Genomic DNA, 23,545 nt, shown 5'->3' on the forward strand with positions numbered 1-23,545 from the left:
TTCCTCTTCATTCCAGATGCCTTAGCTACAGGCTCATAGAGAAAGTAGGTCACTTGTGCTTCAGAGAAATAAATCACCCTTCCCTCCCCTGTACATCAGACTTAGAAAGAGAAGATGAAAACAGCCAGCATTTGTTTCATGTTAACTAGATGCTAGGTACTGTGCTAAATACTTTCTATATATTTCCTTATTCCATTCCATTTACAGATGAGAACCCTGAGTCTCACCAAGGTAAGTCACTTGCCCAGGACCATGTACACTAAGTGGCAGAGATTACAGCTGATGACAAAATTCATATTCTTAACCACTGTAGTAAATTCATTCAACACATGTATCGGGCAATGTTCAAGTACTGGGATGCAGGAATGGGAAAAACAAGAATTGACTCTTTCCTCATGCAGCTCACATTCTAGTGAGGAGACAGAAAATGCACACAAAAGCATATAATGTCAGGTGCTATGAAGAAAATAAAAGCAGGGTAAAGAGATCAAATAAGGGGGAAGGGCTGCTACTCTGTACAAAGTGAGTGGTCAGGGGGGCCTCTGTGAGGGGATGACGCTGAAGCAGAGATCACCCTATGCACCTGCATTTTCATCCTGACACCCACAAGCTGGTGATCCCGGGTAATGTTCCTAGGACACTGCATGCTTTACCTGTATCATTTTATTTAATGCTGAAAACCCATCAGAGAGGGAGACTGCCTTGGTCAGCTCCCACTGCCATAACAATACCATAGACTGGGGGCCTTAAATAACAAACTTATTTTCTCACAGTACTGGAGGCTAGAAGTCCAAGATCAAGGTGCCAGCATGGTTGTTTTCTGGTGCGAACTCTCTCCCTGGCTTGTGGATGGCCTCCCTGTGTTGGGGAGGGGAGAGAATCTTTATCTCTGGCATCTTTTCTTATAAGGGCACTAATCGCATTATGGGGGGACCCAGTCTCATGATCTTATGTAAGCCTAATTATCTCCCGAAGGCCCCATCTCCAAATAACATCACATGGGGGATTAGGGCCTCAACATAGAAATTTTAGGGGGACACAATTCAATCCATATCAGAGATGTTATTATTTACTCCCATTTTACAGGTGAGAAAACAGTACAGAGTTTAAATAACCTGCTCAAGGTCACATTCAGTGGAATCAGTATCCAACATCGTCAGGCCGACACCAGAACGCATGTGTTTGACCACTATGCTATGTAGCTTCTCTCCATGTGGAAGCCGCTCTAACCCATCGTCCCGCTGGGCTGCTGGGGGATGCATCTTAAACTCTTCAGAAACAAACGTATTCTTCTTGGAAGGCTTTCCAAAACGGGCATTTCTTTATCTTCCTTGTTCAAGTCATACACTCTCCTTTCTCCTTAGATAGGGATTAACTAGTTAGACTCAGACACTACTGTATAAAACTTTTTGCTTTAAAAAAACAAAATAAAACATGTATCAAACCAACGCCCCTGGCTTTGATTCTGGCGCATCGCATAACCTTCTGGAAATAATTCAGCTTATCCTGTGCAGTATCTTGCACAGAACATGCTAACAGTCAAACTTGAGTACCCTGGACTGCATTTTTCATTATTAATTAACACCAGTCTTTCAGTTATTACATAAATCTGTTGTGTGTTTGGTGAGTATGAGCCAGTCCCCAAGTCTTATCACCACTGGAAGCAATGACAAAATAGTTTCTGGATATCTAAAATGAAGCCTTTTCCAGACTCCATGGTGTCCCTAGTCCTTGGGTTGGCATGTTTGTTCTTTACACCTGCCACGGCTCCAATGAAGGCATCCACTCACAGGGCTTCTTTTCCTTGATTGAAGTTTGAATGATCATGAGTTAGGGCGGCTTGCTTCCACACCTGGCTTAACTCATTGATTACATCGAGATGCTCATTTCACCCAATGCCAGACTGCAAAAGGATAACTCTAATTCCCGTCGCCTCTACATTTCACAGTAGGCTATTACAACAACTGCCATACAGGTACTATTTTTTCTTGGACAGAGTTTGGAATTTATTCCATAAATAATGAAAGGTCTTTGGAGGTTTCTGAGTTTCAAAGGGAGCCTGATCAGAGTCTGTATTTGATCTGTATTTCCTTGATGACACATGTAGAACAGACCAGAAGCGGAAGGCCTGTAAAAACATTACAGCACTATTGCAAATCCAATCTATTAGCAGAACTGTAGCTGTCCCCACCCCACCACCCCCATATACTGGGGGTGCCAAAAAATGTATACACATGGCTTGTATTTCTCTTTTGTTATTGGTATATATTGAGTATTACAATACAGTTTTTTCCTTTCTTAAAATGTGTATACAATTTTTTGGCACGCTCTGTAGTTTGGATCCGTTTACTTCTGTCTATCGCCACTGCCAATACCCTAGCCTAAGGCATTATTGCTTCTCACCTCATTTCCTAACTAGTCTCCCTGCTTCCTCTTTTTTCTCCCACTAAAATCAATTCTCTATGTGGCAACTAGATAATTTATTTTTTAAGAACTAGCTTTCTTTTAATATAATTCACCTACCATACATTCATCCATTTAAAGTGTACTAAGTGGGTTTTAGTATAGTCACAAGATGATGCAACCATCATCACTATCTAATTTTTTTAAAAATAAATTTTATTGGGGAACATTGCGGAACAGTGTGTTTCTCCAGGGCCCATCAGCTGCAAGTCGTTGTCCTTCAATCTGGTTGTGGAGGGCGCAGCTCAGCTCCACATCCAGTGGACCCGACAACCTTGTTGTTGAGAGCTCGCACTCTAACCAACTGAGCTATCTAACCCCATCACTATCTAATTTTGAAACATTTTCATTACCCCTCAAAAATTCCATACCCATTTAGCAGTCATTCCCCATCCCTCCTAGCCCCTGACAACCATGAATCTATTTTCTGTCTCTATAAGTTTGCCTACTTTGGACATTTCATATGAGTGGGCACAATATGTGGCTTTTTGTGTTTTGCTTCTTTTACATTCCTTTTTATGGCCAAATAATATTCCACTGTATAGATATACCACATTTTACATTTACACCAGCAGTGTATGAGGGTTCCAATTTCTCCACATCTCTCATCAACATTGATTATTGTCTATCTTTTTTATTACACTCATCCTAGTGGGTGTAAAGTGCTACCTCATTGTAGTTTTGATCTGTATTTCCTTGATGACTAATGATGTTGAGAACCTCTTAAAAGTATTTATTGACCTTTTGTGTACCTTCTTTGGAGAAATGTCTATGTAGCGCCTTTGCTCAGTTTTACATTGGCTTATTTATCTTTTTATTAATGAGTTGTCAGAACTCTTTACATATTCTGGATATAAATCCTTTATCAGATATATAGTTTGCAAATACTTTTCTCCCATTCTATGGGTTGTCTTTTCACTTACTTAATCGTATTGTTTGGAATGAAAAGGTTTTAATTTTCATGATACCCAATCTATTTTTTCTTTTGTCACTTATATTTCGATGTTGTATCTAAGAAGGCTTCGCCTAACCTCAGGTCATGGAAATGTACTCCTGTGTTTTTCTTTTAAGAATTTAATAGTTTTGGCTCTTACATTTATGTCTTTGATCCATTTTGAGTTAATTTTTGTGTATGTGTGAAGTAGGGGTCCAATTGCATGCTTTTATATGTAGATATTCAGTTGTGTTAGCACCATTTGTTGAAAAAACTAGAGATATATTTTAAAAACAAAGATTGGATCACAACTCTCCTTATTAAAACTTTCAGTGATTTTCTATTGCACTTACAATAAAATACAAATTTCTCTGCCTATTGCTTCACTCTCATTTACCACCATTCTCTCCATTGCTTACCATGCTCCAGGCTCCCAAGTCTCTCATTTCCTAGAACAAGCAAAGCTTGCTTTTTATCTTAGCTTCCTCATCTTCCCGAAGCTCTCACTTTTAAACGTCATCTCCTTATAGAGGACTTTCTGCGACTGTTCTTCTAAAGTACGTTCTCCATCCCATCCCTTTTATTTTCTTCATAACCTTAATTATCTGTATGTCTGCATTAAATTTGCTACTTTACTTTTTTACTTTGAGTAATATTCTTTGCATCTACTATACTGTTTTGCATATGGTATAAGTTCAATTCACAAGTCGTGTTGTTAGAAACAAGAATTTAAAATTAGAAGGGACTTTAGAAATCACCTAGTCAACCACTCTTCCTTTAGAAATGCAGAAACTGAGATCTAAAGAGGGTGAAAGACTTGTCTGGTGTCAGAAAGAGCACCTAGTTTTCATTCTGAGAGCTCTAAGTTCCACAACAGTTTCATTTTCATTTATAACATTTATTTGCCTTATTTCAGTATCATGTTTTTTCTTTTTATGCAAAATTACTACAATGAGGAGGTGTTTTTTGTAATTTCTTATAGAAATGGCATTATTTTTCTAAGCTTTCTCCCTAAAACGCCTGCAATTGGCCCTCAAATGGAAGCACAGTACCTGGCTAGGAAGGCCGGAAGTCACACTCCACAAGGGCACTATCTCCAATCGCTCCTTTGTTTCTCCCTCCCTGGCTGTCCCACCTTCTCTTTCCTCCCCTGCCGCACCCTCACTCTCCCTTTCTACCCTGTCAGCCACCCCAGCACCGCTACCCCCGGAGGCTCCGCCCCTTTTAGGGCCGCGTGCCCTGCTCCAAGATGGCGCTAGGCGCTTCTGCTCCAGGGGAAGTGAGCTCACGCTACTCCGGAAGGGAAGGCGGGAGCGAGCAGGCGCGTGGGTGACCTACCGTGGTGCTGTGGGTGGGGCGGCGGCTGTGGCTGTGCTGTTCACTTTGGGGGCTGGAGAGAAGGCGAGGGACTCGCCCACCCTTGGGAACCCGGGGGAGGGCCAGGGCCGGGGACGTTGGGGAAAGTTGGTCTGAACGGCTCGCCTCAGGCTGGAAGAAAGGCAGCCCTGGGAACCGGCGCCCCGCCCCCGGCGGCCTCCTTCCCCGACCCTCCGCTCGGGCTGGGCGAGGGCGGTCCCAGCTCTGTCTCCGGGGCTGCGGCGGGAACTGGCGGCGGGCTGCACCGGACCCTCCCCCTGAGGACCCGCTGGAGAAGAGGGAGCGCGGCGGGTCAGTCCGTCGGCCCAGAGGTCAGGCCGCTGCCGCGTCTGTGGTCCGACGTCCTTCGCCTGGCGCGCTAGGCTGGGCTGGAGTCCGCGACCTCCCCGCGCGGCTTCTGCTGCTCCTTTGAGTATGCCGCCACATCTGGCAGGGTGACTCTCCTCCTTGCTTTTGCCGGGAAGGAGATACATGTTTGAAGGATCTCCGTCCTCATCGCTACCCCGACCCCCTTAAAAGTTTTCCTTCAGCGGGAATGCTTGTCTTCTTACCCTGGACCGTTTGATGGTTCCCACTCCAGCCGCCGTCAGATTTAGCGAGTGGGATCACCTTTGGATCCAATCTTAAAAATTATCACCCACAAAGCTACCGAGTTGTTCTCTCCTCCCAAGAAGGACAAATGGACTTTGGAGTTAAGATGCAGGGGGGTGAACCAGGGTCAACCGTGAAAGTCTCGGAGAGCGAAGGAAAGCTGGAGGGCCTGGCCCCAGCGGTGACCCCGAACAAGAACAGCAACAGCAGCTGCGGGGGTGGAATTAGCAGCAGCAGCAGCAGCAGCAGCAGTAGCAGCCGCGGAGGCAGTGCAAAAGGCTGGCAGTACAGGTGAGATTCTTATTCCAAGGTGGTTTCCTGAGGTGGAGGTGGGGGTGAGGCATGCTGGGTCTGCATTCCTGCAACTGACTTCCAGAAGCAACTAGTAATAGTATCATTTGGACCTGGGATCACAGCTTTCATTCGCAAGATTGCATTCATTCATTCGTCTGCTCAACAGGTATTTATTGAGGCTATTGGAGAATCCTTAAGTGTATCCTTGAATTTCCTCTGCAACCCTCGAGTTACTCCTTCCTCTGATTTAATTCTGTACTCACTTCTGTTTTTGCCTGTGTTGTCATTTATTTTGCAAGCTTGCCTCCTCTGCTTGACTGGGAGGGCGGGGACTGTTTAACTCCGCTCTCTCCAGAGGCTAGCAAATACTAGGTGTTCAGAACGTATTTGTCCAGTGATTGAATAAAATAATTGAATCAGAAGAGGCTCTTGCCCTCCTGGTGTTTGTGACTTACAAGGGGAGATGTACATAAGTAATTTGCATACAAAGGCAGAAGTCCAGATGCTAGTGCCTCTCTCTTAAGCTCTACACCTGTGCGCCTGGAGAGTTTCCGTTTATCAGGCGCTGTCTTGATGAGAAATTCTACATTTCTTAATTTTCATTAATACGAATGAAAAACTTAAGGAACAGGAAGGGTCCTGGAGAGGCAATGGTAGTTTTGTTTTGTTTTGTTTTGATATGTAAAGTACACAGGGATATATACCCTTCCAGAATCTTAAGAATGAATGAAATTAGGGTATCTTCTGGTAATGGAACTAAAAGGAGGAATTCTTAAATTTTGGTTGACTGTCTGTATGCCTAACTCTAGTCCTTTTTAGCCCTTGTGCTGCCTGTAATTGTGAAATTTGTGTGACACTTGAGAGGGATTACAGCCAAGATTTTGTGAAGGTTGTACTTTTATCATGGATAATATCATATATGTGAAATATGCATGACTATATTAACATACAGAAGCAAAGTGTAGGTTATAACTTTTTATTGGTAAATGATTGTAGGACAGGAAAGTATATTTAGTTATTGTGAGATGTCAGGCCCAGTCTTGGAAGCAGCATGATGCTTTTTTTGTGTGGTTTATGATTAACCATATAAAATTATTAGTTACTTGGCAGGGATATTTTGATATGACTTAAGGAAGCAAGATAAAGTAATATTCCATGTTGTCAGAGGTCAATTTTATGCCATCCTCAACTCTTTCTGAAACCCAGTCTCAATTGAATTGAAAAGTGAAACAAGTTTCTTAGAAGCATTAGGGAGAGTTGTCATAAAGTGATGCATATTACTTCTGTACATTCATTCAGAACCCTATTATCCCTTATTTAGGGTATTATTTAATGGTGATATAATTTTCAAACTGGAATCTATTGGAAGCACAAATGACAAAGGTTATCACGGGAAATGTAACAGGAAATGGCAACTGACAATGTCGGACAGCCAAAGAAGATTTGAGAAATTGACGTGCAGGCTCAGCAGTATTACTTCCTAGTACAGTAATCATGGTTACAATGACCTTAAGTCATACAGGAAAGCACCCTGTTTAAGAAGGCAGAGAATTGTATGATACAGTGGTGAACACTTTCAAAGAAAATAGCTAAAATGTAAAAGAAAGATGCTTAAATGTGTGGAAAATTTAATTATGTGGAACTCTTCCCCAAGGATGCAGATAAATAAGGCATGACTACATTTACATACTGACATAAATTTTTATTTTCTTGAAGCTTGTCTAAGGCTGTCCTTCAACCTAGCCCTCCATCTAATTTATCCCTTTGTCTTGTAGGACACAGATCAAGCAGTTTCCTCCATTGTCCTCTGTTGCCCCCTCTACCCTGGCTTCTTCCCTGAGGCTCAAAGTGTCTACATTTTTTAAAAAACAGCAATAATAAAAATCAACCTAATCCTTTCCTCTTAAAAGCAGTTTATACTCACTGCTTTCATTTTCTTAACCCTCATTGATTACTCTGTCCTCACCAAAGATATGAGCGGAAAAACAGTGTGTTTTTAGATTCTTATTCCAATTGATTTCTTTATAACTATATCTGTTATAATTATTTTCTTGACTTTTTGATATTGCTTTTTCTTGGTTCCTTCTTTATTCCTCTGACTGTTTTCAGTTTCTTTGGTTGGCTCTTTTTTTCCTGTAAAGGTTGATACGATATGTATTTTATCATCCTCCCCTAAGCTACATGCTTTTGGTTTATGTCATTTTCTTCTGTGGCCTCAGCTCTTTTGGGAACCCGCCAAGCCATATATCCAGCTGCCTGCCTGTAATTTGCTGCTATCCCATTTTTAAAATGGAGATTTGTTGTAGAGTTATCTTATGGAGTGGTTGAAATTGAACAAACATTCTGTGGTTTGGCTTTGCAGATTTAGACTCTGGGCTTTGCCTTTGCAGACTTAGAAATTTAATTAGCATAATGTTTTCAAATTTCATAAGTGTTGTATCATGTATCATTACTTTATACCTTTTTATGGCTGAGTAATATTCCGTTATGAATATACCACATTTTGCTTATCCATTCATCAGTTGATGGACATTCGGGGTGTTTCCGTTTTGTGGCTATTACAAGTAATGCTATGAACATTTGTGTTCAAGTTTTGTGTGGACATATGTTTTCATTTCTCTTGTGTATATAGCAGGTCCTTGAATAATGTCATTTTGTTATAATGTTGATGAGATGCCATACTCTTGTTTATATCAGTTAGCCTATGGTAAAATTGGTTTCATCATACTTGGTTTTGCTTAAATTCGCAGAATCTATGGATGATATTAGGTGAGGACTTACTACATACCGAGGAGTAGAATTGCTGGGTCATATAACTCTGTTTTAACTTTCACAAGGCTTCTTGAGGCTCAGCTGGGCTCACTCATGTGGCTCTTGCCAATTCAGTGTTTTTTGCCGATTGGACAAAGACCTCAGTTCCTCATGAACTGACTGCTGGCAGCCTCTTTTGGTTCCTGGCCACATGGGCCACTCCACAGAGCATCTTACTACTTGGCAGCTTGATTCATCAGAGCAGGGAAGTGAGAAGGCAAGAGAGTGGCAGCAAGGCGGAAGTCAGTCTTTTGTAACCTGAGCAAGGAAGTGAAGTCTCATCACTTTTCACTGTTCATTAGATGCATCCCACACAAGGGCGTGAATACCAGCAGGTGGAGATCGTTGGGAACCATGCAAGAAGGTGCCTATTACAGATGTTAATATAAATGTACTCTAGATTGTCATCTACTATTGGGATAGATGTGACAGGTAGGTAGTTGGAAATTTGTTTCTATAGCTGAGAGTTTGGGACTAAATTTGATTGTTGGTGAATAAGAGGACCTACTAGGAGATCAGTTGCAATGACCTAGACGTGTGTAGGCTGGACAAGAAGGAAACCATTACAAGGAAAAGTGATGGGGTGGAGGGTGGTAGTGAGGGAAGGAGGTAAAATTGACCTCAGTCATACGTATTTGAAACTTTGGAAAGTCTGCAGAAGAAACAGATTTTGAGACTCAAAGGATGCATTTGGTTTTAGGTATGTTGAGCTTAAGCTGCCGGAATGGTTAAGTGGCATATCCAGTCATACCTTAGAGACATGGGGGATTAGAAATGTAGATAATTGCCTATATAGTTTTCACTTCTATTATTGTATTTAAACCTCCTAACAGTTCTTTAGGCCGTTGTTATCCCCATTTTACAATTGAAGAAAATGGAAGTCAAAATGTGTTGGTCAAACTTACATAGCCAGTAAGTGGAAGAACTTTTATTTCTAGGTAGTTATATGCATAGAGGTATTAAAAGTAGATAAGCTCCCTAAAGGAGTGAATAATTATTGATAAATAATTAGTTTAGGACATGGTTTTATTATTTACTAGTGTTCTGACTCATGCAGCAAATGTTTTTGAGCTTATACCATGTGTGAAGCCCTCTGCTAGTGAATTCCAAATCAATGTGTACGCTCAGCTAATGAAAGTAGGACCTCCAGACTTATTTTGGGAGGATCATGAAAAAGAATCACAAGGGAAGAACCTTAGCTACATTTGCAAAATGTATCATGTCCTTTTTAAAAATCAAAGTTGAGAAGTGAATATATTAGATTAGCCTTACGTTTTCTTCTTTCCAGAATAATTGACACTTATGTAGTCTTTGCTAACCATTTAAGAAGAAAATAAATTTCATAATTTTGGATCCTTTCTTCCTTTTTCATAGTTAATGTGCAAAGTTTATAAAATGTGCGTGTTTCCATTATTTTTATATTCTGCGTGTCTGCTTTCAGAAGACTTTACAAATCTGCACATCTGTCACTTGTTTATTAAAGTGGACAGAAGAGAGCTGCCCAGAGGAGGAACTGAAAAGCAAATTGGGATATGTGATGGGCCTGCTTTTTCTTATTTTGGGCTCTATGCTGGCTAACCACCATTAACAAACAGGCATATCTCCCTTCCTCATTAGCAAATAGTTATTGTTTCAGTAAATGGGTAGAAGTCTACAAATGTACACTATAGAAATAATTTTTGTGGTCAGACCTTGTGTCTTCCACTCTAAATACTCTGTCACCAGTAGGGCAAGGATAGCCGCGTAAATACAACCTAACGTTCACTGTATTCTAGTTTTTATCACTTCTTTTGAGGTTGATTTGAAGAAAAAGTCATAAATGTTTGCCTTTTTTTCTGTAGGGGATAAAGGAAGTTGGATGCATTTTTCTGTACCCTAGTTTTTGTTTTCCTTGTCTGGAATCTGCTATAGATGCTGTTAAAAACCAGGGAAAGACAACTTGTAGGTGTGTAACTTAAAACTATAAAATATTGTTCCTAAAATCTAGTGAGATTTATATTAAGCCTTGAGGAACAAGATTTGGTGTATTATGGTATACTCTGATTTCTTAATTTCCTTATATTTTTGCTTAACAGATCTAAATATAGTCCATTTGAGTTCATATTTTCCGTAGAAGTTAAAATGTATCGAAACTATACAAACAGGTTTATGTTAGAATATGCAAATTAGTCTTTTTAGTCCTTTTCAGATAACTCACATAATTTAGGTCCCAGGGGAAATTGTCCATCAAATAGATCTGTGGGAAATTATGTGTTTTTAAACTCTTGTTTTTGCTTTTGAGAATATTCTTGATGTAAATCATACTACCTTGAAGAGAGGGACCATCTTTGTTCTCTTTGTTTGAGGGAACATCTTCCCTAGGTAAGAATCATCCCCTGTATTGATTTTGCTTAATATCATAAAATCATTTGTGTTCAGACTTATTCAGGTTTAACTTACAACTAAATCGTCTGATTAACTAGTCACATTATTGTTTTGGCATATTACCATCTGGGTTTTAGGACAATTTCTAGAGCAATTTAGTTTGCTGATGAAAAAATGGATTTTTATTAGATATTGTAACAAAGCATGATTTCCCACTTGATATCTCCCTGTACTTGAGTTTGATTAGGCTGCCTTTGCAGTTTATTTCCATTGCTATTCTTAAGGTTGGCTGGATGGTTTCTCGGGGGATAAACTAAAGTCTGTGGTTGCTACTGGCTGCAGCTGGAAACCCTAATCAGAAGGATAGAAAGGAGAGAAAAAGAGAAGGAACAAGATGGAAAACGGAAAGAAAAAGGACATAGCAAAGAGAGTCAGAGAGGGAGGGAGGGAATGAGGGATTCTGCAAATCCTGGAAACACAGATTTGGGTAGAAACCCAACTGTGTTCTGAGGGGAAAAGAAACAAGAGTTTGTAAAGACAGAAAAGTGGGGCTTCCAAAGGGATTACATAAATTGCTTTGAAAGAGCTGTGATTGGTGCTGGCAAACAGACTTATTCTATGCTAGACATGATTAATTGCTTATGTCTGTTTCTAGGTGAAAAAAAAAATTTTTAATAGAGAGTTCAGTGATGCAGAGCCAGTACCAGGAACTGTATCAGTATGTAGCCGTTTGGTTTAGCCCAGATTAAGTTCATTCTCATATGGGAGGAGGGTGAGTTAGCTCAGCTTCCCAGAAGCCTCCCAGCTCTATTTCACATTGTTCTCTTAACAATATCAACACCATTTTGTGGTTTTTCTTTCACATTTCTCCATTCTGATCAAGTATCGATGATCAACCATTAGGAAATATCGTTGGTCTGTCTTTGAAAAAGCAACGCTGATACCTCATTGCCAGGATGGCTCGCTCGTTCCCAGTCTGGTATGTTGCAGGAAGGAGGGAAAGTAGTCTCCTGAGTGTACAGTAGTAAGAGAACTTTTGGCCACATTTGAGCAACAGGGAGGCTTGTTGGAAGCAGAGCTAAGTCATATATTCCGCAGATCAAAAGTTGTTTTGTAGAGGTGGTCTCAGTCGGGTTTATTCTTTGTAACATCTCTTGGCGTAGGGTGACCATTTCTTAGAGTAAATCAGGTCTCCTGTCAGCAGGGCAGGTTCACACATTCTTTGATCTAATCTCATGGGTCTGCTGATAATAATTTCTAAAGACAGGCTGTGTTTGCCAAAGAGAGTAGAGCTTAGATTGAGCAATACCAAGGGAAGAGCCTTAGATGAAGGCAGAATAAAACATTCGACAAGTTTTACCATTTGAGTTCTGATGACCTAGTTGGACTGTTCTACAGGACTGGAGGCCTGGGGCTGATAAACACAGTGGAAATGTTTTAAAGTCAGCCAGGTCTTACAGATTGTACAATTTGTTCAGTGAAATGCGTTTCCCTGTTGCTATGGAGCTCTGTGGGGATTCCTCAAGTCAGGATGCTCTTCTCTCGGAGTGTTTAACTTACTGCGGAGGCTGTGGCTGCGGCCTAGGAATGCTTCCACCCAGTGAGGAAACGTACACATCATTACTAGCACATATTTGTGTCCTGGAGAAGGGGACAGCTGAAGAAAGTCCATTTGCTAGACCTCAAGGAGTCCTAACGGTAAGAGAAAAGGTCCCGTAGAGGTCTGAATGGGCTCTCCAGAGTAGTGCTTTGGGCAGATTTGTCATGCATGGTACACCGGGAAGCTGTCTTTGGAGGTGGCTTCCAATAGCATTGTTTTCCCCATAAAACCACTTTGTCAATGTTGGGAGTTAAGTCATGTACCTATTGTAATATGTGGTGTTATATGCAGTCAGGGAGGAGTGGTCGGTCATTTTTTGACCTACACATAAGGTTTTTTTTAGGGTCAAATTTACAGCCTTGTTCTAAGCATTTCTTTCTATTTTGTGGAACAGCTAAATGCTGCTTCCATTACTGTTATCTTTTAAATCTCCAATTACTCAGCCAGGAGCATAGATGCTTCAGTTATATTGTTTTAATGCTGCTAACTTAACAAGAGCATCAGCCAAATGATTACCTCTGCTTTCCTCATTGAATGTCCAGGGATATTTTTTAATTGCCAAATTTTAGGGAATGGGATAGCCTCCAAGAGTTCTAAAACATAAGAACTTTTTTATCTTTTGTCCGGAAGCAGTCAAGAATCCTGTGTGTTTCCAGAGCATACGGAAGTCACGGCAATACCGCAGGCGTACCTGCTGTCAGTATAAATGTTAGCTGTTGTAGCTTTAGCTGAATTGCAAGCTCAATTAACGCTTAGAGCTTAGCTTGTTGAGCAGAGGTTGCCTGAGGCACTGGACTGGCTTCAGTGTTTTCATTTAGACAGACAGTTGCATAGCCTGCTTGACAGCGGCCTGTTTCATCCTTTAGGTAAGAACCATCAGTCAACCAAACTGATTCAGCGTTTTCAAGAGGTGTTTCCTATAAATCAATTCAAGGAGTTAGTTGGACTGTTAATGTCAGGCAGTCATGAGGGGTTTTATCAGAGGGCAGAGGGAGGAGATTAGCAGGGTTCAGAATATTACAGAGAGCAATAGTCACATTAGATTAAGACAATAAAAGAATTTCATAGGAGGTTAGTCTGCTAGTGAGAGGTGCTGAATATGATGAAAATAAGGCTTCCACTGAATGAGGCACAGAAAGAATCGTGGAGAGCCCATTATTTTCTACATGTTGAAGTAAATTGACGGTGACCACAATAGCTCTCATGTAGGGTAGGAGACCTTTGGCCACCAGATCTAATGTTGGCTGTAGTATCCAATGAGCCTACTTGGTTTCCATGTCATTGGTCAAGATACCTAAGGGCTTTTTGATGTTGTAGTTGCTTTTGGCAGAGATGTCATAGTACTGAAGAGTTCCCTCTCGTGGATGAAAAGGAAAAAGAGCAATTGATAATGAGAGTGGTCTTCTGTTAGGAGCATATGTGTCAGCTAATAGTGGTCAGAGAACCGTGGCTCATGTTTGGAGAGCAAGCAGAAATTCTCCAGGAAACCCATCGGGGTCCTCTTTGGGTTTAGGGAAATCTTTGGAAACGACATGGAGCTTAGTTTTAGTTCATGGGGTATAAGAAATAAGGAGTTGATGATTGAACAGGCACCTTCAGCTGCCGCTGAGCTCCCAGATGGCTCAGTTGGTTGGAGCGCGGGCTCTCAACCACAAGGTTGCCGGTTTGACTCCCGCAAGGGATGGTGGGCTGCGCCCCCTGCAACTAGCAACGGCAACTGGACCTGGAGCTGAGCTGCACCCTCCACAACTAAGACTGAAAGGACAACTTGAAGCTGAACGGCACCCTCCACAACTGAGATTGAAAGGACAACTTGACTTGGAAAAAAGTCCTGGAAGTACACACTGTTCCCCAATAAAGTCCTGTTTCCCTTCCCTAATAAAAAATCTTTAAATAAAGAAAGAAAGAAGGAGTTGTCATCCTGGGCCAGGCCCATCCAATGGAACTTTTTTTTTTTGATAATTGAAATACAACTTTATTCTGATTTTAAATGAAAAGTAGTGGGAATGACAGTAAGAAACAAGATTTCACTATTGAGTATTGTAATGTGACAGTCTTATATTTGAAACTTAATAAGTAAACAGCTGCATTCCGAAACAGCTCAAGATGCAGGTCCAAAAAAATGAAGGTTTGTTTTTTTAAACTGCCGCATTCATTCTGAAGCCCATTCATCTCCCTCAGCATCTCCCACAGTAAGCATGTTCTGCGTAGCTATATAATAAAGTGCAAACACGTTGCGTCACTGACAGCACAGGACAGTTGTCTATAAAACCAGACTTCTGACGCTGGGCTCCAGCTTCGCTCTCTCACAGGTCGTCAGCCGCGTCTGGAAGAGCAGTTGTCCCCGCAACCTCTATGTCATGCTAGTACTGTGCTGCCGGAGCGGGGTCCCTGATAACCGGCGGGGAAGGGCAGGCATGGCAGCGGGCTCCAAGTTAGGGTCTCCGATGAGTTTTCTAGCAAGCCAGAGACATTGAACTTAACTAAGTCCTCTGTTGGTATGGAACACAAGGAAATGGACCTCAACACCCAACGCAGCTACAGCTCAAATTCACCAGTCAGATGACGTTTCACAAATGTAGTTTTTCCAGTCCCACCGTCACCAGCCAATACTAATTTGAACGGAACTTGGGATTCTCCTTGGGCAGCCGTTGTGTGCTTCTTCCAGAAGCTACTTCCAGAAGCAGGTGACGGAAAGATGGCAGAAGCACAATTCAAATGCCCTGAGATGCAGCCACCCATGCGCTAAGGGATGGTAGGGCAACGGCGCCCCCTGTGGTTTGACTTTAAAGTAAGAGCAGAGATCCATAAAGCCTCAGGTTCATTGTTTAAGGGAATCCAGCAAGTGAAGGGTACAGAGGGGGAGGACAGGCAAGAGCCAAGGAGCAGAAGGTGCAGATGGTATGAGACATCAGAAGAGCATTTAGAAGTTAACTCAAATTTAGTAAGCCTCTCAGACAACTCAATTTGGTTAATTTAGAATTTGTGTGTTGGAGGAAAGCAAATTTTTAAAAAAAAGATTTTATTGGGGAAGGGGAACAGGACTTTATTGGGGAACAGTGTGTACTTCCAGGACTTTTTTCCAAGTCAAGTTGTTGTCCTTTCAGTCTTAGTTGTGGAGGGCGCAGCTCAGCTCCAGGTCCAGTTGCTGTTGTTAGTTGCAGGGGGCGCAGCCCACCATCCCTTGTGGGAGTCTAACTGGCAACCTTGTGGTTGAGAGCCCACTGGCCCATGTGGGAATCGAACTGGCAGCCTTCAGCGTTAGGAACACGGAGCTCCAACTGCCTGAGCCACTGGGCCGGCCCCAGAGAGAAGCAATTTTTGATTCACTTATGTTTGGAGGCCTCAAAATGCCAATTAAAATAGGCTTTCCATTCAGGTTGCTTAATTTTGTAGTCTTTTTCAAATTGACTACGCAGGTATACCAGCTTGGGGATTTTTAAAAAAGCCCCAGGTCGGCAAGTTTAATTGTAAATCACCCTGGGTAATTATGGTCCAGTGAGACACAAAGTTGCAGGTCTAGGGCCAATAATTTTTGTACACAAATCCAGCAGGAGTTGTGAAGGTGGTGGGTCAACTGTTCCGTTAGAAAGTGAACTTTCTGTTTTTCAAGAGTAATCGCTCACTGGATGGGCATTTTAAGTTCCGTAGACAAAATGCTGGCAACAGAGGACACCCCAGTAGAGCCTGAACCTTAACCAAGGCAGCAGGTTCCGGTCCAGGAGGAGTTCGACCACAACATCCGGAGCCAACCGTGAGAAGATAGAGTGCAGTGGACTCTTGTAGGTACTTTACTTGAATCCACGGAGGTGCTAGAGGAGGAGGCAAGTTAACTCTGGATCCCACTTCTCTAACACCATGTAATGATATCACTCACTTTTGGCCAAGAGCTGCAAGTCACACAAAAGCTTTATTTGGGGGTCTGTTTTAGGAACTGCAGTCTTGGGGACACAGATTTGCATAGAAACCCCAGCTTTGTTCTGAGGGGGACAGAAAGGGACAGAGTTTATAAAGACCACAAAAGGGGGTCTTCTAAAGGGGTTATACAAGTTGCTTTGAAAGAGTTGTGATTCGTGCTGGCAAGACGACTTACACGGTGCTCGACTAGACATGATTAATTGCTTATGTCTACTGCTAGGAGAAATTTTTATTTTTTAATAGAGATTTCAGTGCTAGAGAGTCAGTTCTAGGAACTGTATCAATATATAGCCGTTTGGTTTAGCCCAGTTCAAAAGTCCCGTTTCAGCTCACCTTCCCAGAGGCCTGCATTGCTCTCTTGACGATATCGACTCTATTTTGCTGTTTTTCTTTCACACCTCATACAGAGAAAAATTGAATGTTACTCTGAGTGTATTATGGAACTAAGTGTGGTTTGAAGCCAGAGAGAGAGGTACCTACAAAAATAAAATGAGAGAATAGACACACTGACAGAAAAGGTGGCAGTGGGAGTGTTAGTACCCTGCTGTTCTTAGTCTGTGGTGTCTTGGGCTTATCGAAGTGGCTACTGCAAAGACCTTCTGAAGTACATGGGGGAACAAGTAAATACTACTATGGGAACAAGATGTTATATGAGAAAACATTTTCTACTTTTTGCTAAAAAATTTTAATGTGTAATATAATGTTGCCCTCATTTGCAAACTTTGTTTTTGAAATAACATTTTTTTATTGAGAAAAACCTTTGAATTTTGAGTGATGAGTGATCTATACACATTCTAGGTTGAAAGAGTCATCTGCATATGAGTAAACTGAGGCCCACAGAGATTGATTTGGCCAGGGTTACTCGTGGCGTTAGTCAGTGGAAAAGTCCGAGCTACAGCCACTGTCCGCTTTGGTCGCTCATCCCACAGTCTAACACTTTCTCACACTTAACTCTAGAAACTTAATTTTGAACAATAAAAGGTATTGAAAAGCCTACTTAATAATGCCTGAAAATATTGGTTATAGGTAAAAGCTACACCCTATTTTTGTTGGCAAACAGCACTGCCATCGGCCGGTGTGAGGAAACAGGCCCTTTTTTACATTGGAGGAGAGGAGTTAAACGGGTGTGGCGTCTTCGGAGAGCAGGTTGGCAGTATCTGTGAAAACTGAAAAATGCACATGCCTGTTTTACCAGCAATTGTATTTTAGAAATGTACACAGAGATGTGTACTGTACAGTTTGTTGCAGCAGCATTATTTTTAATAATAAAAGCCTGGCAACATGTTCATTAGTAGGGGGACTAGTTAAATATATAATGATACTGCCATACGAGGGATTCCTTTGTAGATGTTAAGCATGAGTTAGATCCCTGTGTGTCAAAGTGAAACCATCCCTAAGAAAACTGAAAAAGCAAGGTACAGAGCAGTATGTAATTACAACCATTAGTTTAAAATAGACAGGCGTGTGAATGCTTGTAGGTACATAGAATAGCTCTGAAGAGATACACAAGAAGTTGAGGGAATTCCTTGTCTCAACTTGTCTCATCAGGAGGGAAGTGGTGGCTGGAAGACAGAGTTAGATAAGATATTTTTCACTGTAATATGCATGTAATACTTGTTGGGAGACAGTTCTTCATGGGCCTGTCATGTTTGTGCATGTCTTGTGAGCAGAGGTATCAACCGCCCTTTGTTCCGTATTGTTTTTCAAAAATGTTTGTATAGCAAACAGTCTTGGAAGATAGGTAGTTATCTCCCTCCTGAGCAAAAGTCAGGTTTATTTACTGTCCAGTTTAATAGTGTCTCCTTGACTCCGCGGTCAGGCTGATTTACTGCCCATTGAAAGACTGGGTTCCCTCCTCGAGGTTCCTCATCAGCTCCACAGCCGCTGTACGCGCAGGCGTTTTCTGCCCTCTTGCGGTGCCCTGTGTGATTGGGGCCACCCATCTGGCTCCTGCTATGGCTGCGACTGCTGAAGTCTTTAGTCTCTGACTCGAATCTCGTGTCTTCTGGCAGCGTCTATGAAACTATGCAGGCTGCCATGTGAGCTTACCAGGGGGGTAACATCTGAAGGTCCACGATGTAACAAAGGAGCCACTGCTCTTTTGAGAGATGCCATCTCAGTGGTGACACTGGAAAGTCCCGATTGCCTGCCTTACTAGTACCCAGTTTTGGGGGGTAAGGTGCCAATAGGTCTCTGAACTTAAGGGAGTCAAAGTCTATGCTGAAAGCAGAGAGGGGAAAACAGGACATAAAAATGAATTTTAGTTTTTCCACATGTAAGGTATTTGTGCCAAGGTGGCTATTATTTTGTGAAGAGGAAGTCTCTGAAAACTAGAAGAGAAATGGTTTTTTCCCCCCACGTCAGTCCAGCTTTGGAGACATTGTATTAGTGACATACTCGTATGCCCTTCCCCAAAAAACAACAACGAAGTGTTCTGTGGGCTAACACCATAGTTTAAAAAAAAAAAAAAAAGTAAAACTATTCTGCATTTTTATAAAACTTGGTAAAAAATTGTATTTCAAACTGTACAGTCACCAGAAGTACACAGTTATCAAAAATGCACACACTTCACCTGGCATCTCAAGCACCTGCAGCTTTCTGGGCCTGGTCTGTTTTCGCATCTGTTTTCTGCAGTTATTCCCAGCCTTGCCAGCCTCAGCTGTCCCCTTTTCCCTTTGCATACTTTCTCTCCCTTCTTTGCAGGGCCTTTTTAGGCTTGGGCTCTGGCAGAGCAGGATTAGCAGATAACCTTGCAGATCTTCCCTGTGGTTCGTCCTTCATCTTGGCTTTATCTCCTTTAGCCTTCGTCTTGGGCATGACGGTGAGGGTGGTGGGGAGTAGACAATGGACGCGGAAAGGCAGCTGTGTGTGCGTGGGCTTTGGTTGGTCCAGGGGTCGTTCTTTCCTCTTCTTCACACCACTCCTGATAAAGCTTTCTGGGAGTTCTCAGTATTATCTTAAAAATTCATGAGGATTTCGTATTCTACCCTGTAATATATTTGTTATTGGGTTTTCCCGAGTTCAATAAATAATGTCCTGTGTTCAGGACCAGTTGAGACTAGGACATAGGGATCAGACAGGATGCTTATCAAATTGTCAGGTTTGTTATTGTGGTAAAATACACATACAAAATTTACCATTTTAAAGTGTACAGTTCAGTGGCATTTACGTTGTTAAGCAACCATCACCACCACTATTCATCTCCAGTATTTTTTCATCATCCCAAACTAAAACTCTGTACCTATTAAATAATAACTCCCCATTTACTTCCATCACCCTCCCAGCCCCTGGCAACTGCTCATTCTACCTGTCTCTGATTTTGACACCGTTAAGCCCCTCATGTACGTGGAATCATACAATATTTGTTGTTTTACGTCTGGCTTATTTTACTTAGCATAATGTCCTCAAGGTTTGTCCATGTTGTAGCATGTGTCAGAATTTCCTTTTTAAGGCTGAATAATATTCCATTGTGTGTGTATACCACATTTTATTTATCCATTCATCTGTTGATGGATATTTGAGTTGTTTCCATCTTTTAGCTCTCGTGAATCGTGCTGCTATGAGCATTGGTGTACAAATACTCTGAGTCCCTGCTTTCATCCTTTTGTTTATTACCCAGAAGTGGAATTGCTCGATTATATAATAATTCTATGGTTGAGGAACCACCATACTGTTGTCCACAGTGGCTGTACCATTTTACATTCCCACCAGCGATACACAAGGGGTGCCAATTTCTCCAGATCCTTGCCAACACATCTTAGTTTTTGTTTTGTTTTGGCTTTGGTTTGATGATAACCATCCTAGTGGGTGTGAAGAAATAGTTTTATTACTGGAAAAGCTCACTGAGAAAGTGGCTTTAACGTGAATAGAGTAGGTTTGCTAATATTTCACCCTGGAATTAGGCCCACTTATCCACCTAGTCACAGGCAGCTTGAAACACTCAGGTCTCATTGTTGTCAGAGTAGATAAGAATATCTTCTCTGTGTGAGAGGCAGATACAAGGACAAGGGCCCAGACTGGGTTGAGCCCAGCTGTAGAAGCTTTGAGGGGAAGGAGAGGGAGCGGCGGACAGGAGCTCTTTGGAGTTCTCCATGTGGAAAAGTGTGAGGAGGGAGCAAGTTTCTTCTTAACACTTACGTGAGTTTTGGTGCAACTTCTTACAGTCAAGTAAATTTGCTCTAGAAAGATAGTCTGGTTTTACCCTGTTCTCCTAGCCACCCAGCCCAGTTTTGGGTACGTGTAACGTAATTTGGGAAATAAGGGTTTTTGGAAACACAGTTGTACATCCCAGAAGAGCAATGCTCATGCAGTCACATTGGAAAGTTTTTTAAAAGTGTAATCCATACCTATTAATAGACACACTGATAGGTATAAATAGATCTGTGCCTGGACTCTCACACCTATTCAAGGTAATGGAACATTTAAAAAATGTTTTATTTGATTATAAAACTAATATATTAAAATTGGAAAATGTGAAACAGTGAAGGGAGCAAAGTAAAACTATAGTTCTTCCATCCAGTGATAACCACAGTTAAACTATTTTATATGCTTTTTGTTCTGTGCGTATATTTTATATGCTATATAAAATTTTGTAACCTGCAATTTTAATGATTTTAAACACTTTCCCAGGTTAGGAATTCATAAACATTTTTAATTGGTGAATACTATTCTATGATATTTCTTAATTATTCTCTGACTGTTATTTATTTGGCTTGGTTTTCTTCCCTTTCCTCAGTTCATTTACTTTTTTCTCCATTTTTTATTTTCAGTTTTTACTATTATAAATAGTGCTCCAGTGGACACAGCTGCCTATTATTCTGGTCTACATTTCCAATCATTTCTCTTAGCCTGGATACCTAGAAGTAAAATTCTTGGGTCAAAGAATGTTACCATTTTTAAGGCTCTTAGCAGGAGGGAGGATCTCTCTCTCTCCACTTTATACTTTTTGGTATAGGTTAACACACAGAATTATAATTTGTTTTATTTGAGATTTATTTAGTATATGGGCTGTGAATTGAATGGGTTTTTTTTTGCAGGCTACTCAGCATTGTCTTGTGGTTTTGTAGAAAAATTCTGCTTCTATCTTCCCATTGCTTAATTCATTCAACAGAGGTTTATTGAACACCTGTTATATGCCAGGCCATACACTAAGTAAGTACTAGGATGAGCAAGAAGCAATCATGGGCCGGCCCGGTCGCTCAGGTGGTTGGAGCTCCATGCTCCTAACTCCGAAGGCTGCCGGTTCAATTCCCACATGGGCCAGTGAGCTCTCAACCACAAGGTTGCCAGTTCAACTCCAAGTCCCGCAAGGGATGGTGGGCAGCGCCCCTTGCAACTAAGATTGAACACGGCACCTTGAGCTGAGCTGCCGCTGAGCTCCCGGATGGCTCATTTGGTTGGAGCGCATCCTCTCAACCATAAGGTTGCCGGTTCGACTCCCACAAGGGATGGTTGGCAGCGCCCCCTGCAACTAGCAACGGCAACTGAACCTGGAATTGAGCTGTGCCCTCCACAACTAAGACTGAAAGGACAACTTGACTTGGGAAAAAAAAAAAGTCCTGGAAGTACACACTGTTCCCCAATAAAGTCCTGTTCCCCTTCCCCAATAATGAAAAAAAAAATCTTTAAAAGAAGCAATCACTGCTCTGTGGAATATCTTTTTGCAGGAGGAGGTACAAGTGTTGCAGCCACTGCCATCTGTCATTAGTTGGTTTTTCTTCAGCAAAGGAGGGAGGCTGCTCCCTCCTTTCCTCATGCTATTTATGTTAACAAGGGAAACAAACTGAAACTAAGCCTTTTTGGAGGACAGTTTTTGCCTAGTAGAAAGTAGGGATTTTGATGTGGCTTGATTGGCACTTTATACTGACTACAGCTTGCATAAATTCCTGCCTGCAGTTAAATTAAGGTGTCCAAAACTGTTTCCTCCACCTGTGCTGTGGACCCCACCTCTCCCCCATTTCCTGTTTTCTCCTGAGTCTTAGTCTTTCTCTTTATTATCTCCTTTCCATTAGGCACTTAGAGCTACCCTGCCTTAAGCCCATACCCTCTCTTTTTCTCTCCCCTTTTCCCACCTCCGCACAGTTTCAAGCCGTTGTTTCTCAGCACATGGTAGTTCACGGCAGCACACAGCAGCCCACGCTGACCTCCGGCAGCCCAGCTCCAGAGAGAGCCATTGTTCACAGTCTTAGCTGTAAACGGTGCAGCTCACTGGCCCCATGTGGGAATCGAACCAGCGACCTCGGCATTAGGAGCACGGCGTTCCAATCACCTGAGCTACCGGGCTGGCCCAAGCCCATACTCTCTTAACCACTCCTGTTTCTCCCAGTCTCTCTCAGTTACTGCTAGCTGGCTCTGCCTTTACCATTCCACCATTGCACATCTTGGTTGTTAAATCTAATAGAAACGTTTCAGTCTTTATCTTATTTCACCCCTCTGTAGCACTGCACATTGTTGACCACAAACTTGAAATATTCCGTTTTCTTCCTACTACTCAGCTACTTCTTATCTCCTCTTTACATTGCTCATGCTTTTAAAACGTCTCCTTAGGACTCTGTCCCATCTTTTGTCATTTTATAATACCGTCTTTTCCTAAAAATGAGACCTAGCCGGATAATCAGCTCTAATGTGTCTTTTGGAGCAAATTAATATAAGACCCAGTCTTATTTTACTATAATGTAAGACCAGGTCTATAATATAATATAATATAATATAATATAATATAATATAATATAATATAATGTAAGACCAGGTCTATAATATAATATAATATAATATAATATAATATAATATAATATAATATAATATAATATATAATATAATATAAAATATAATATAAAATAAAATAAAATAAAATAAAATAAAATAAAAGACCAGGTCTTATATTAATTAATTTTTGCTCCAAAAGACACATTAGAGCTGATTGTCCAGCTAGGTCTTTATTTTTGGGGAAACAGGATACTACTTCCTGGGTGATTTTATTTACTCTCGTGGCTTTAGGTTCCACTTACATGCCTGTATACTGATTACTACCAAATCTATGTGTCCAACCCAAACCATGCTACCTTATTGAGTATCTCCCTGTGTATATCCCACAAGTAAGTCCCCTAAATTCAAAATGTTAAATTGGAACAAATCCAAAACTTCCTCTATGATCCCAATGTCACCGAGGCATTTGTATCTATATATTTGCTCCA

The 23,545-nt window shown here is 41.5% G+C and overlaps 1 protein-coding gene and 1 pseudogene across 3 annotated transcripts in view; one reads left to right on the forward strand and one right to left on the reverse strand.

Annotated features, from left to right (window-relative positions):
• The first annotated feature begins 4,724 nt into the window (after positions 1-4,724).
• The window catches only part of OSBPL11 (oxysterol binding protein like 11), an 82,347-nt gene continuing 63,526 nt past the window's right edge, over positions 4,725-23,545 (forward strand). For 2 of the 3 annotated variants that reach the window (XM_019723661.2, XM_019723662.2), the window contains exon 1: positions 4,725-5,656. In XM_019723661.2, coding sequence (XP_019579220.2) covers positions 5,454-5,656 — 203 coding nt within the window. In that variant the 5' untranslated portion in view covers positions 4,725-5,453. Of the gene's footprint in view, positions 5,657-8,757; positions 8,835-23,545 lie in introns of those variants that run through there. The other variant, XM_074330551.1, reaches the window with a different exon arrangement.
• LOC109443377 (non-histone chromosomal protein HMG-17) lies at positions 18,921-19,169 on the reverse strand (annotated as a pseudogene).

The sequence above is a fragment of the Rhinolophus sinicus genome, linkage group LG01, assembly GCF_036562045.2.
Source record: "Rhinolophus sinicus isolate RSC01 linkage group LG01, ASM3656204v1, whole genome shotgun sequence".
NCBI lineage: Eukaryota > Metazoa > Chordata > Mammalia > Chiroptera > Rhinolophidae > Rhinolophus > Rhinolophus sinicus.